Source organism: Anas acuta, chromosome 9 (genome assembly GCF_963932015.1).
Source record: "Anas acuta chromosome 9, bAnaAcu1.1, whole genome shotgun sequence".
NCBI lineage: Eukaryota > Metazoa > Chordata > Aves > Anseriformes > Anatidae > Anas > Anas acuta.
In genome coordinates, this window is record NC_088987.1 from 10911253 (window position 1) to 10926662 (window position 15410).

Here is a 15410-nt window from a genome sequence, read left to right on the forward strand (position 1 = left end):
ATTGTTTCTCTGTATTTCCTATCCGTGTGCAGTTATTATTGCTTGTAATAGGTTGTAAACTCCTGCAGCTGGGCCCTTATTTTTATTCTGTGCTTGTCTGATACCCAGCATGGTAGGGCTTTTCCACAATTTGAGCACCCAGGACCTGTGGTAGTACAAGCAAAAAACAGGCAATAATAGTAATAAAATAAGAAAAAGTTAGAACATGGCATCGCGTGCAATTTGAGCCCCTCTACTCCCTTCCCCCTCATTTCAGATTTGCAATATTTCACATTTTTTATACTACAAAGGACAGTAAATTTGGACATTTCAGAATAAACTATAGGAGCTGACATTCCCTTTCAGCTGCTGAAGTGTTTCCGTGTGATCCACCGAGTAACGATGGCATTTCCAGCAGTTTTATTAGGGAAGCCTCTGTGGGCACCTCTATCTGTCCCCCCAAGGTAAGCCCAACACGTGGCAGCCTGGCTATGACGAAGGAAGGTCGCAGCCAAGGTTACGAACCGCTTTCATGCAAAAATAGAGGACTCCGGTCTCCCAGGCTTGTTGCCAACTTATCACCTTCTAGTTCTGCTGAAATGATCTTGAACCAGGGCCTAAAAAGGACTGGAGGGGCAGAAGAAGAATGTTGAAATGACAGATTTTCATCTTCGTGCCGTTTAGTACTAATTTTGTCCTTTGTCTTTAAGCTGCCTTTTAAGTGCTATTTGTCTCTGTGGGAAGCAAATGGGTCACGTTGTTCTGTGTTTCTACTGTAATACGCTGCCTGCTATTTTTCTCTTAGATTATTTGTGTAATCTTTTTTTGTGCAATCTGTTTGTTCTTGAGTCTTGCAAGCTTCGCCTTTGCTACTTCTTTCCCAATAAGCAGCGCAACTTGTTCTGTGTTCACTCATGGGCATTCTGCACACAACGGACTGGCTTATTTCAACCAGTGTGAAAATATTAAAATGGGGAACATGTGTGGGCACTTAATTGTGGTAAATCCAACCACAAATACCTTCGCCGTTGGTAATTGGCACACAGGAAAAGCAGACCTTTGTTTTGTTTTTATCAGACATAATGATAGATGCATTGTTTTTGGTGGGGTTTTTCTGGTTTTCTAAGGAAATGAGGCTTGAGCAATCGCACTGCCTGTGTGCATGTGCCTATCTGTTTGTCTGTTCCTCCCTCACCAAGGACTCTGGAAACTGATAGCCATTTTCAGCCAAATTTGAGTGAGAGGCAGGAGGCAGGAGAAGCGACCTGGGTTCACAGGAGCCCCGTAAGTTCACGGATTGCACCAAAGCCCGCAGAAGGCTCAGGGCCTAACAGCTGCATCCCTGCACACCAGATCAGTCCCACATTTGCCCGTGTGCCTTTGCATGGATCCAGACAGCCAACTGTAAGCTCCCAAATTTGAATATTTTGGCTGACTTGCTTTTACGCTTCGGGCGAGTGAGTCAGTCGGTGGTGTTGCTAGGCACAGAGCTTGTGTTTTGATTCTCACTGGAGTGGCCGTGTCTCATGAAAAACATGGTTTGCTCCAGGCCACAGCGTTACGATTTGCATATAAACTTCTGAAAAAGGAAGCTTTCTTTAAGCTTTCCTGTGCGAGCGTTTACAGTAGCATTTCTGTCTGTGTACATAATAGCAGGAGCTGGACTTCTCATAAATGTAGATGGATTAAGTCTGTTGCTGCCTGAATGGGAATCTTCTGTGGAAAAACCCAGAAAGAGGAAGGAAAGCCTAAGGAAATACCAACTTCAAGGGGAGAAGCTGGCTAAGATTTCTGTTGTGCTGTTCTTTGGTCTGTACCTGGCCACCAGCAGCGAAGCTGGGGAATGCCTCAGAGCCGTGGAGGAATGTAGCCTCAGGGCACCTTTCGGGGCAGAGAAGATGTCTTTATGCCCTTTGCTCAAAGAGAGGACAGAGCTACAAAGGCGCCGAGTGAGTTGCCAAGCATTTCAAGACTGCATATCTAAGTTAGGAAGCAAACCCAGATTTCCCGACATAAGAAGTGCAGCCAGAGGAACGCTCCACGTATAGAAAGTTTCTGCAGCAAACGGAGAGATGCCTTGGTCAAGGAGGAAGATAAATGGTGAAGTATGCAAGAGTGGCTAAATTATGAATGTGAGAAGAGGAGGAGGGGAAGAAAAGATTCCCACATGTTCTACTCAGATGTTAACAAAGAAAGCTGAGAAGTGTTTGCATAGACACTACATTATTCTGTGTCCAAATGCCTCATAAAAATAATACCGGATGATCACAGAATGGCACACCAGGGAAAATAAATTCTTCAGCGGAATATTCCCGCTGGAAAAACACTGTGTAAAGTAATACACTAATGGCTTTCAATTTCATGTTTTATATATAGAGATATTAACTGCTCCCCAGACGTCTCTTCATATTACAGCCCAGCTACATGAGCAGTTTGGAGAAGGCCCCGCAGCACACTCGGTCTTGTCCGCACGCAGGACCGAGCAGCGCTCTCCCCTTGTACATGCAACTCCTGTGCTACATACAGTAGGCTTCTCCTGCCTCTTCTCGTAGCACTACTGCTCCCGTGGTTCTCTCTGTGGGATTTTCTTTCACTCGGTCCTAGTCCTCATGGTTTTTTCCATTCTTCCCCCATGCTCTGTAGCCTCCTCACCATGCTGGGCAGCCTGCATTCCTCCTCTGCTCGTAAAAAAGGAGCCCTCACAAGAAGCATTACAGTGGAGTGATTAAAGTCCAGCACTGTCAATCAGAATGTTAATAACAAATGTTAAAGCAGGTTAAACTTAAAAACAACATCTATTAATTCCTTTTTGGAGGGATTTCCAGGTTTCTCTTGATTTATCTGGTAACTTTTCACTCCACGTTGCTTAGACTTGGAGCTGTTAGAGTAGGAACCGTCTGCCCCGTGTAGTGCCAACAACACTTATGCCATGGTAGCAAATCAGAATGATCTGGGTTCTTTTCCAAGCTCTCCTAATGCATCTCAAATGCGTATCTATATGATCTTGCCACATTCCTGAGGGAGACAAAAGCAGCTTACATGCTTTGTTCAGCCTGCTGACGGCTGGGGAAGGCAGGGAAGAAGGTACGAGCGTGTGACATGGGTGCCAGGAGCTGTTCCATGCAGGGGCAGCAGCCCTGCTGTCAGGGTGACAAGACGTTTCTGAGTCCTCTTAGGAAGTTTTGCAGTATTTGCTGGATAAAGTCAATAAACACAGAGCATGGTATGAGAGAACAATGATAATTGTTGGATTACTCAAACATTATTAGGTACATCTTACTTGTATATGTTTTTATGAGTAATTCCGTTTTGAGCTCAGTCTGTCTTCCTTCTCTCACTTCAGGTCTTGTTTTCCTTCCCCTCCTTCCCACCCTCAGTGACCACATTACTCCACGCACAGAGGAGGAAGCAGGATCCCACAACTGGGGACACCACCATTATTCTTCAGCTGGAGAATACTGGTTTGAGTGGGGTAAAGCCCCAGACCATAGATGCTCCGTTGCCTTTGATGAGGCTATCTTGTGCAGGGTGACTGAGGTTGTTAACCTAACTTCCCTCCATGGCCTTTTCTGTGAACCACTCTCAACACTGGCTGCTGGCCAAGGTCTTCAAATCTGCCTGGGATATCACAGTTTAGAATGAATGGTTGCCTTTCAGCACATGAGCAAAAGTGCGAAGGTGTGCCTTTCACCCACTCTTTTCCATAATCTCTGCACTACAGTCTTCTATAGGAAAATATCTTTTCCCCATGAACTAAGAAATCCTCTTTCTCTAAAACCCGTCTTCACTTCTGCCCTGTAAGTTCTTCAGCATCGATGTAGAAAAGGAAGCAAGCCTTGTATGTTTGTGTGTGCAGATTTTTTTGTGTTATATATTTGTGTATTGCGTTAGGGATCTTTTTCAGAAACAGAATTCTTAGAGCTTCTCTTAGTGTCCTTATTAGCAGTTTCTGATACACCTTTCTTGAATTATTGTAGGAATCAAGTATTCATAGATCAGTTTCTTTACTTTAAATAGACATAGTGTCTTAATCCATATTAATCTTCAAGCACAAAAAAAGTAATTTTTCCATGTAGGAGATGGTTTTGCACTCTTTGTGATCACTCAGTCCTTAGCTACTACTTTTTATTTAAAATAGGAACTATGTCAGCATCAGCATGTCAGCAAGAGCACAGATTGATAGCACTATACTAGCAATATCATAAAAGCGAAGTCTTTTTGCTGGTATAATTGGCTCCATTGAGAGAATTGGTTTAAGCTGTACAAGCAAAAACTACTCTTTAAATGGTAACAATTGTGCTGCCACCAAGCAGCTTTATGAGGCCTCCTACCACAAAACCTCTTCATGCAGAGGCAAGGCTTTAGGCACAGGTTTATCCCATCTAGCTGAGGAGCTGAGGGTGACTATATAGCTGGGTAAGATGATAGCTGAATGGTTTGCATCTGGGGCTCAGATTCCTTAGGATAGTCACTGTTAGTAGTACCAGTAATAAAATGATTTTAGGATTTTCAGCATAGACATGCAGGAGCACCCTCTTTGCAGTTGAGGATGGGAGCTTGCACTGACCCATGTCCCTTCCTTCTGGTGACAGGCCGCTGTGCCCGCTGCGGGGAGAATGTTGTTGGGGAAGGCACTGGCTGCACGGCCATGGACCAGGTCTTCCACGTGGAGTGCTTCACCTGCATGATGTGCAACAACAAGCTGAGGGGACAGCCTTTCTATGCAGTGGAGAAGAAAGCCTACTGTGAACCCTGCTATATCGTAAGTACCTGTGCTTATTTACCCTTTGGTTTTTAATGTTTAGGCAATGGAAATGTTCATTTCCTTCTGTGCAATACTCTCGCGTTATAGTTAAAGCCTCAGTTTGCAGGTAAATCTCATGGCAGTACTGTAAGCACCGATTTTCCATGGTCTTCAGAAGAACTTGGATTTCTTCAGCTTCCTAGGTTAACTTCAATTTCTGTTTTTATGAAGCACTGAAATGAAGTGGCCAAAGCAGGGGAAAGAGGTGGTTTTTGTGATTATTTCAGCTCTGTAAGGACTATGCAGCAATTTATTTCCTTTTTTAAGAGGTGGTGTTATTCTCAGAAGCTTTTTGCATTGAGAAACCTGATACCAAAACCCATACAGATGTTGATGCCCACTAAAATGAAAGATGGGACTCAAGATAGCACTAAAACTTCTAAAACTGCCCTTTGTGTTGTTTAATATTAATGGAAGTCTCTCCACTAAACTTTTGGATTGGATATTTTTCTGAAGCTTACCTTATTCTAAAACTTCATTTTATGCTTCCAGCAAGCTCTTAAATCAAACAATCAACAGTTGCTCTGAGGAGCTTCACTTTTTAAGAGGCTCCTATAAAAGACAATTGGAACCAGTTGTACAGTTGCAAATTAAGGGAACATCACCTAACCTGAGGCCTTATCTTATTGTGGCCTTAGCATACAATATGTTGGGATAATCCTTATTTAGAATGAGAAAAGCACCATAAACACCAGAACATTCCTAAAGCATTCACGGGTTTTCCTGTAAACCTCAAATTCAGAGTCCTTTCTATAAACCCTGGCTTTTTTTGCGCACTGTTAAATTAACATTATTTTAAACTAAAGCCTAGTTTAAGGTTGGTAACTGTAGCATCCAAGTTCTACCTGTTAACTTTGCAAGAAAAAGGTAAAATTTTGTGAAAGCTAATGCACCTCCGGTATGCTCTGTAGCATCTTTTATTTCCATAGATATTTGTTGGTTTGTTTTTTTTTTTAGGGGTGGGAAGGTGAGGCTTTTCCAGAATTAGACTGCACTTCTGAAAGCAGAAATTGCTTTTTTTGACATTTCTGGTATTTCAATAATTAAAGAAGTAATAGGTATTTCTGTAAATGCTACCAATATTCCTTTATTCCTTCTGTTTCTGTGGAGTCTTTGCAGTGGGATTATTGCTGAAATATTGAATATAAAAAGGGAAGATTGTCTTATTTGCAGTGGCAGTGATAGATGGGCCATGGTAATTGACTTTCAAAAACTAAGTGATCTTTTTGATTGAAAAATACACCTCTTAAACATTTCCATTTTTTGTTTGCACTGAAATGATTGTACCATAAAAACTAAAAGGTTAATTTTGTGGGAAGTTTGACCACGTGCAAAGCACTGCAGATTTCAGGAAGGTGCTTTCATAATGGGATGGGAGCAACTTCATACAACTGGAGTTAAACATTTCATTCACTTCAGGATGGAAATGACTTCATCTGCTTGCAGATTGATACTTTTCTTCTTTTTTAAATCAAGCACATATTCTTCGCCACTCATCTGCTTTAGTTTGGGAAAACATCTGCATTAGCCACTGTAGTAATGGTTTAAGATTATTTAATCCCATTACTTATACACTTCATTAGCCTGAGTGAATTGTTGGCAAGGGTTCAGTAAACTTCCTACATTGGGAGATAAAAGGATAAAAAAAGGAAAGGAAGAAGGATTCTGTTCCTCATTTTCTTTCAAATTTGTCTTCTATCTATTTAAGGGATAAAGGAATGATAATTGCCTGGTTGCATCTGCATTTGTATGTTCTGCAATACGGCTTTGCAGCTCTGAGTACAGAGGAATGAGTAAATGTTTAATAGCGTTCTCTTATATAATCAGAAGGGGCCTTTAAATGTTCATACAATCCACAAAAAATGGTTATGGACTCAACCCAAAACACTTTGGGATTGATGGATGCTGCTGCACGTGAAGGGGAAGGGATTGTCCTGCTGATGGGTAGCTGGGCGGCTGGTACCATGAATGGAAATGGAAAAGCAGGATTCTGGCGATCTGATTCAGCAAAAATAAATAAATAACCCAAGTAAACATTAAACTCAATAGCCTGTGTTGTGGTTTAACCTGGCAGGCAGCTTAGCACCACACAGCTGCTTGCTCGCTCTCCTGAGTTAGGTTGGGGGAGAGAATTAGAAAGTTAAAAGTGTGAGAACTCACAGGTTGAGATGAGGACAGTTTACTAGGTAAAGCAAAAGCCACACATACAAAGCAAAATTTACTTGCTGCTTCCCATCAGCAGGCAGGTGTTCAGCCACTTCTAGGAGAGTAGGATTCATCACTTCTAATAGTTTCTTGGAAAGACAAATGCCATCACTCCAAATGTGCCCCTCTTCCACCTCCTTCCCCCAGCTTTTATAGCTGAGCATGACACCACATGGCATGGGACATCCCTCAGGTCAGTGTGGGTCCCATTTCCTGGCTGTGTCCCCTCCCAGCTCCTGGTGCACCCCCAGCCTGCTGGCTGGCAGGGCAGCACTTCTTGTGCAGGAAAGTCCTTGGCTCCATGTGAGTGCTGCTCTGCAACAACTGAAACATCATTGTGTTATGAACACTATTTCATCAAAACTCCAAAACAGCATCATGTGAGCCTCTATGAAGAACGTGAACTCCATTCCAGCCAAAAACCATGACAGCCTGGAAGAAGCAAGTGTAGGGAGTCTGTCTTGTTACCCTTCAGGAAGCTCAGGACTCTGCTGTGTGGAAGGTCAGATCTGCAAGGGGGTCTGTGCTCCTTAGCCCCAAAGGGTTTTGTCATAGAGCCATCTGATTTTTCAAATGCAGTGTCTGCATTAGGTTCAGTGGGATGATGAGTGGGTACAGTGAGGGCCTGGGTATGTTTGCAAGTTGCTCTTGCAAATGGAATAGGGGCCCTTAAATTGCTAGGGCATGGTCTGAATGAGTAGATGTGTGATGCAGTCATACTGAAGTTAATGAGAGTTAATCCCCTGCCTAAAATCTGCACCTAAGGATTTTGCTGCATTGAAGACTCAAATTTGTTGTGGTATATTTTTTTTTTGAGCTTTTCCAAGTCCTATTATCAGAAGGTAACTCGAACACATGAAGTTCTGTAGGGGAAATCAATGAGACTGAAGATCCCAGACCCAGGTTCCTGTGGGCCTGAATTCCCATGGAAGGTGGAGCCCGCCTGGCTGGCCCAAGGCTTCACAGCTAATCAGTGGCTGCAGCCAGCTCTGGGAACAGGGTTCTCAGCTGGTATCAATCTGAATAATTCAATGATGCTTATTTACTGGTCTAATTCATGCTGATTTCCACCACACATCCCCACCTCTCTGTGTTCAAAAATCTTGGTCTGTTATGTAGGCCATTAGACCAAGCTGCTGCATTTACATTAAACAAGGTCGACTCTAATATTTGCCTAGACCTGGTATACAAATTCATGAATTCTTGTTTTTCATAATTCCCTTGTGTGACTCATACACGCAAAAACTTTGTGCAAAAACAAAAATACACTTTTTTTTCAACAATTAGAGTTGGCTAATCTTCTCAGTTTATGTGACTCTTAGTTGTGGTGGAGTAATTAAGATTACTGTGGAGAGTTGTATTTAATTAGTATTTAGTCAATACCAGGCTTAAATAGCCTGCAGAAGTGTTGTATTTTGCTTTTGTTTCTGATTGGGGAACCTCATCTTAACCCAGTTAAGATGAGGTTCCCCAAAAGTCTCTGAACTAACATCCAAAGAATCATTCACCTGTTTGAAAACATTTACTAACAGAAATGTGAGTATCAGAGTTAATTTTTTCACAAATAAAAAAAAATAAAAAAATCCCCCCCCACCCAAAAGCCAGTCACTATCACTTCTGTATGAATGCAGTGAGTTCTGCTGCCAATGTTTGCTGGTTTTGCTCTGCATCCAAGGATTCTTTCATTATTAATGTTATTTCTAAAAGAGTACCAGTCTTCTCCATTAAGACACTTCTGCTCAACTAAAAGCAACTGTAAAAAAAATAAAGCATTAATAGGAGGCAGATGTCTCCTAGTCCTTACGGCAGGCAAGTAACATCTGAAATATCACGATAGGGTTTCCAGTGTAACCAGCTTATTGCTGTACATGTGAAGAATGCTGTCTGCAATATGTTATCAGTATACTTTCCTCCTCTCTTACAGGGCAAGTTACTGACAAAAAACATTTGGTTTGCTTCCTCTGTAGCTGAAGAGATTTTAGCGCTGGGCTCGGTGCAAAGAAAAGGTTAAGAGTAATATCAGTAGAACTGTTGTTGTAAAAGATTGAAGAGCAAGATGTTAGAGCAGTGCCAGCTGTCTGCTTTCCAAATACAGTATTATTGTAAGGACTGAACACAAGGTTAACCAGACACACCAGTCTGGCAAGACTGATGCTGCTGTTTTGTGAATGGGGTGTTCTCTGATGTCCCAATGACTTTCTCCAGGACATGGAAATTTCCCTCTGTTCTTTATCCCCTTTCCTGGCAGTCCAGTGGCTGATGGTAGGAGATAAACTTTGTATGGGGCTGAGGGCTGAGAGGTGCTGAGCACCTGCACTTAGCGCAGAAAGCTCTGGCAGATGCTCCTGGCCTCTGAGGACTTCTCCTGTCGTGCCTAAGTTAATGCAGCCTACTGCAGGGCCCTGAGGGAAGTGCCTGTGGACACCCAGCGATGGAGGTTTCCAGGTGCTGCTGCACTCTACAAGATATGAGAATAGAACCTTAAAACCTACCCCAGAGATTGCTTGCCAGGATTTTTGCACCATTTGCTCTGGTGCTGCAGACCATCCTGCGGAAGCTTAAATTTGTTGATCATTAGGAAATCTCAGTGTTAACTCAATTTGTGTTCATGGAAATATCTGGTAAAACGATGATCAGCTTTCATGTGTCTGGTGTTGCTCGCACAAGAACGTGGTTGTTCGAAACCTGCTCCAGAGAAGGCACCTCCAGCACATCTAGCTGAACGTGAGGTTGATCCCTGCAGTAAAATTACATCTATTTTTAAAAATAATTCTGCAATTTGTAAGCAGAGATTACAGCACTAATTTAGCAACCATGTAACAATTTAAATTGGACCAGAAAAGAGAAACTATAATTTAAAGATTTTTTTTCATGATACAAGTTTTCTTCTTTTTAAAGTAAAAAGCCCTTTATTCTTGTTTTTGTCAAGCAACGTATTGAATTTGAGAGTAATTTATGGAAAGTGCTGCCAGCATGGTATTGCGAGTGCTCCACAATTTGAATTTAAACTGCTCAATGGGATCATTAAGACTATTATGCCTGCTTTCCAAAGAGTTTGAATTCAAAATGACAACTGGAACAAAAATATAAAATAAACTAAAGAGAAGTCACGCACTCTTTACGTGGTGGAATTTTTCTGCCCTCGAAATATTTCATTGAGATCAATGCTCTTCTTTAGTCTTCTCCTAAGAAAGAAAAAAGCTGGTGTTGCTCGTTTTAGTGCTGAGCTCCTGCCTGAGTCACCGGCAGCAGGGGGCTGAACCTGTGACCCTATAAGCATTGCTGCTGCGGTGCAGCCAGCTCCTGCCTCCTGGGTTTTGTGCCCTCGGTGGAGGAAGCCTGTGGGCATAGCAGACATAAAACGGGCCCAGAGCCTTGGCTTGCTTGCAGGCACATTCTGATCCTATCGATTATTAGCTTTGATAATTGTGCTAGTCTAGGCCCAACTGGTGATGTCTTTGGGGGGGGGCGGGGGGGGGGGGAATCCTAGGGGGTAAAGATGACTGTCATTCCTCGTAAACTGATTATCACTTTAAATCTGAAAATGAATAAATCTATACCGTTACCAACTCTTTCTGTTAGTTTCAACTCAACTCATTTGATATATTTAAAAAAAGCACAGGTGGAAGTTGAGGGAGGGGAGGGGGGCATAGGCTCAGTACTGCTGCTTTGGTAAATGGTCTTTTGCAATCAGAGCATAAAATAGGGGAGGACAGGGTGCTGTTACAGAAGTTACACCTGGAGCTTTCAGGAGTTCAAGTCTAGGAGGTAAAAAAAAAAAAAAATGCCTGAGAGAATGTCAGTGAGGTAGCTTCTATCAAAACTGGGGCAGATGCTGATCTTAGCTGACCCATGTGAAGTGTGAATCTTTTTTTTTTTCCAGTGGGCTATCAGCTGTTACAAGAGTTGGGTCATGCCTCTTGTTTTGTCTCTAATCAGAAGGAAAAGTTTCCTTTTTGAGGGAGAAGGCAGAGTTTTTTTCGTAACCTCCTTTCTAAACCAGAATTATAAAGGAAGGGGAGAAAGCATACCTTGAGGTGATGAGGTATGCTGTATAGCAGCTCCTCGGAGGGGCATATCAAAGAGGACAGGGCCAACTCATCTCACTGCCCAGCAAGGACAGCACAAGGAAGTCTACAAACTGAGGCTGTAAAAGAAAAATCTCCTAGTAATCCTAGAAGATATTGAAGCATCAGCCCTGCCAAGAATTGCAGTGGGCTCACCTTGGTGGAGGATTCTCTGAGCTAGACCTGTCTGCTGAGGGTGGCTTAGAGACAATAACATTATTCTTTTCTCAGCACAGCAGGATCTGCTTGGCTAACCATTCTGAATCACTGGATGGGATTAAAGGTGTTGTGCGCCCTATTTTCAACCTACTGTTGCTGTTTCCCTTCATGTTGTTGACTGTTGCAAATGCAGCTGAGTGACATTGAAACAGATAGCGAGAGGATCAGGCCCCACCTTGGTATAATTGACTTTCCAGAAAGTTGGGTGGAGTGTTGCTTAAGAGAGAACCCAGCTGTGGACTGCAGAGCTAAATAGCGTGATGGTACCAGTGTTATAATGGTGATACTTCTGGAAAAGTCATCACAGTGCTGGATAGCATCTTAAGAGGTACAGCAGTGTTGTAAGGTTGGCCATGAAGCAGGGCTGATTAACTAGGTGGGAGATGTCTTGGTGGGCCAAAATTTTGCTATGGATGGATTATATCCCACTCCTCTCCGTGGTTTATCTTCATGAATATGTCCTTTATCAAGTGAAGGCTCCTCCTCTACACTGGGGTTTGCTTGGGGTGCCTGTGATTTCTTAGTAGAATTCAGATTTTTTCCTCCTGTGTGTACTGGCATCTCCAGAATCGTCAGTTGTCTTCCTGTCTCTGCCTTGAGCTCTTCTAATTAGGGACGTTTATCATATTTGATTATGTAAAGAAAGCATTGCTTTGACATGTGTAATCTAGAAAAATTATACCATGGGAACTTTGTGGAGGGAGTTCTTAGCATATCTGAATCAAGATGACATTGTGAAGGACCAGCTGCTGCCACTCAGTGAATTTCTCACCTCACAGGGTGAACTCCACTGACTAATTGTGTATTCTTAGGAAGATAATAGTCTCCCTTTCTGTAGAGCCATTATGGCTCCTGGCTATACATCTGCTTACGGATCGTACTGCAGCAGTGGGGACAGTGAATTCATTTAGCAATGACTTCAAGCTGTGTGTTGAGATCTCACTTTAGAAGGTAGTCCAACTCTTGCATATGCCTTCTAGAGCTAGCAGAAACAGCTTATAAGTCAAGAAGAAAGTCTTGCACACAGCATTAGTAGGAGAATCTTCATTTGCGATCAAGTATGGGTGAATATTAGATGTCAGTCCTGCAGCACTCACCTCTGCTTTACTTTCAGCTGTAATTTTCTGCCTTCTCAGCATGTTCTTTGCTGCTTTTATCCTTTTTGCTACCTGAGTAGCATCTAGAGATCCATCTCTAATAAACTCTCCTTATGATGAGCCAGTGGATGACAGGCAGTGGCCTCCACCTCAATACAAACCTCCTGGTAAACAGCAGCAGGTAGGTGGAAAGGGCGGTGGCACTGTCAGCTTATTGCAAGCAGACAGCTGTCCCCAAGAAGATTAAATGCAGCTTGTTTAGAAAGGGCATGAATATTGCTGGAAGCCTTCAAGGACAGGCGGTGCAGGCATTTCTAAAGAATGGTTTAGATCTAGTTGATCTAGGTACGGGTAGATCCAGGAGTCATCTCCTAGCTCTGGTTCCTCCACTTCTGAGCTCAAGCAACTTGTCCAGGACCACAGGCACAGCCCGCAGTGTGCAGCGTGGGCTTTCCATGTCCCAACATGCTGCCTAGCTGCAGTTAAGCCTGCAGAGATATTCAGGTGAAGGGGTTACCTATTTTTTCTTCCCCTCCTCAAACCACTGCACACTGGGGACTTGGGCAATGGTATAAGGTGAATGTGAAGAGCAGCTGGAAGCTGAGTGAGGGCTCTCAAAAAACCCAGGAGGGTGGGAGGTACCGTGACAATATTCCCTTCCATGAGTTTTACTGCTTGCTTATAATCCCATGTAGTTTGTTTGTCCCTTCAAACCACTGAAGGCAGTTATTTTGAAGGGCTGTGGTTTGTTTGGAATAGGTCCTGTAATTTAGGTGTGCATTTCCATCGGATCCATGTATTACTGAATTTGCTCTGTCCTGCTCAACACAGTAATGTCAAAATGCCAGTGTCCACAGATAACTCAGAATTAGCACAAGAAAACAGAGGGTTAATACAGTTAGCAATGGTGCAAAACAACCAGAAGGTTTGCTCTTATGCTTGTGGAGCTGCTGGTAAAGCCCAGGCCTCGCAGCCAGGCTGTGATAGCTGCCAGTAATAGAGCTGACTCTGTCCTGGGCTGTGTGTGGATTTAGCAGGTATGATTTACCCTTAGCAGCCTTTTGGAAAACAGAAAGCCTTGTCTCGCTCGCTCTTATTCAAGATGTCCTCTCGCTTTGGTCCAGACAGCAATTTGCAAGCCCGACTGCCAGGGAGGCGAGCGGGCGTTTGCAGCTTGCCACTTCAACCCGTCTCCGTGGTGAAGCCACACTCCGAGGAATTTGCTCTGGCAGAAGCTCAGTCTGCGAGTCGATCCTCCCTCTAGCGTCCTGCCTCTGTTTCTTCACTCCAGGACATCAGCTTGCCTGCGTGCGATGTTTATTTGCAGTAGAGGAAACTGTTTAACTTGCCATCGCGCACACGCACAAACCCCAATGGGCTCGGTAGATTTCTGGTTAGAAAAACAAATTCATGCCAGTTTAGGGAAAGCACAACAAGCACGAATGATGACAGGAGAGAAAGTTTATTGATTCTAAGAGTATCATGAGTGTTTGGTGCTTATAGAGGGTAAAAGCAAATTGCAAGTGTTTTCTCTCACAGCTGCACTGATTACAAAGGTGTGGGCCAAGTACAATATTAACTGAAAAGGTAAATCATTCGCTGGGGTATTTTGGGCAGAAGGAAGACCAGATTATAGCTGGAATCTGGTACTGCTCAGCTGTTGTGTTCACTGGGGACAAGCGATGACTGTGCTGGTTGGTGGCAGCTCTCACAGCAGCAGAACACACATTGGTTAATGCAGCCAACGATCCTCATGGTCCGTGTGCCTGCACCAATCATTTGGGGACCGTTTGTCCATCATTTGGGAACCATCCATGTGTGTCAGGGTGACAGTGGCACTGGTGGGCACGTCAGCAAGCCTGCCATGCTGTGGGAAGCTGGCAAGGCCCCTGGATGCTTTAAAATGTGTGATGAGATCTGCACAGTGTTGCCCCTGCTTTCCCTGCCTGTCGTTTCCTGACAAATATTTGACACAGAAGCACCACATGGGTTTTTCACAGCAACCTGATGCTGTAACCCTCTGAGCAGCTTCACTGCCCAGCTCTCTGAGACAGTGCATTAAGTGCGGGGACATGGAAACTGGTGACAAACGTTATGTACCATGCCCAGCTCGTCCAAGGCCTCCCTGTCATCAAAAACTGAGCTTTGTGACATGTTCTTGTTCTGTAGAACAGGACCCTTCAGTAACATGCTTGTTTTTAGAACAGCAATCAAGTATAAAGCAGGAATTTTACAGGCTTCTTCAGGCACTATAGGAATGGACTGCTGCAAATGCTGGGGACTACAAAACATCTTTGTATTGTGTTGATTGTTTTGGTTTTCATTTTCTTGCTGCAGTTAATCTGCTAACATTTGATAGTCCAATGCTGTGGCTCATCGTATTTACATCTGTGCTTCTGGACTCTAATACTGCTTCATGGCACTTCGGTTGTTGTACAACTCTGACGTTACCTGGTGCTCTCCATACAGGTCCTTTTCAAACTACTCCAAAATTCTGAACAAGTAATGGTTACGGTGCCCAAAACTGAAAAGCTGCTACTGACCTGGGTAGTTTCCCTTACTTGTGAAGGGAAATACAGCAAGTGGGGAAAAAAAAAATAACATCTGGAAGTTAATTTACATTTCAACACTGATTATTATCAGGAATTGAGATTTTAAGTATGAATATTCCATTAGCTCTTGACAATGTAGTTTTTTGTTTAAGGACATGTTTGAACCAATACACCATCTTGGCGCTCCACCAACAGAGGTATCTGTGTAAATGCAATCTGTGCATAAGCCAGACAACACTTTTAAAAATTTATTTAATATTTCCTACAGCAAGCCATCTGTGACTGGTCATATTTTAGGAAGCAAGCGAACATCATAGCAACGTTCCTCCCTCTATTTGAGTAACTTTTAGACTTTTTAAATTAAATGTGCTGCCAAATATTTATGTTCTGTTGTGAAAAGAAAAATATTTGTTTGACATCTTAGTCTCCCTGGCAATTTGCAGTTGGTTGCTCTTCTTTGGAGCCACTCTTCTTTTTTTTTTTTTTT

General features: G+C 43.1%; 1 protein-coding gene across 26 annotated transcripts in view; it reads left to right on the top strand.

Moving 5' to 3' along the window:
- The window catches only part of LPP (LIM domain containing preferred translocation partner in lipoma), a 381405-nt gene that overhangs the window by 317538 nt on the left and 48457 nt on the right, over nt 1-15410 (top strand). For 23 of the 26 annotated variants that reach the window (XM_068692525.1, XM_068692517.1, XM_068692524.1 and 20 more), the window contains one exon: nt 4572-4741. In XM_068692525.1, the coding sequence (XP_068548626.1) occupies nt 4572-4741 (170 nt within the window). Of the gene's footprint in view, nt 1-4571; nt 4742-7144; nt 8593-8912; nt 10099-15410 lie in introns of those variants that run through there. The other 3 variants (XR_011099536.1, XM_068692535.1, XM_068692533.1) reach the window with 3 other exon arrangements.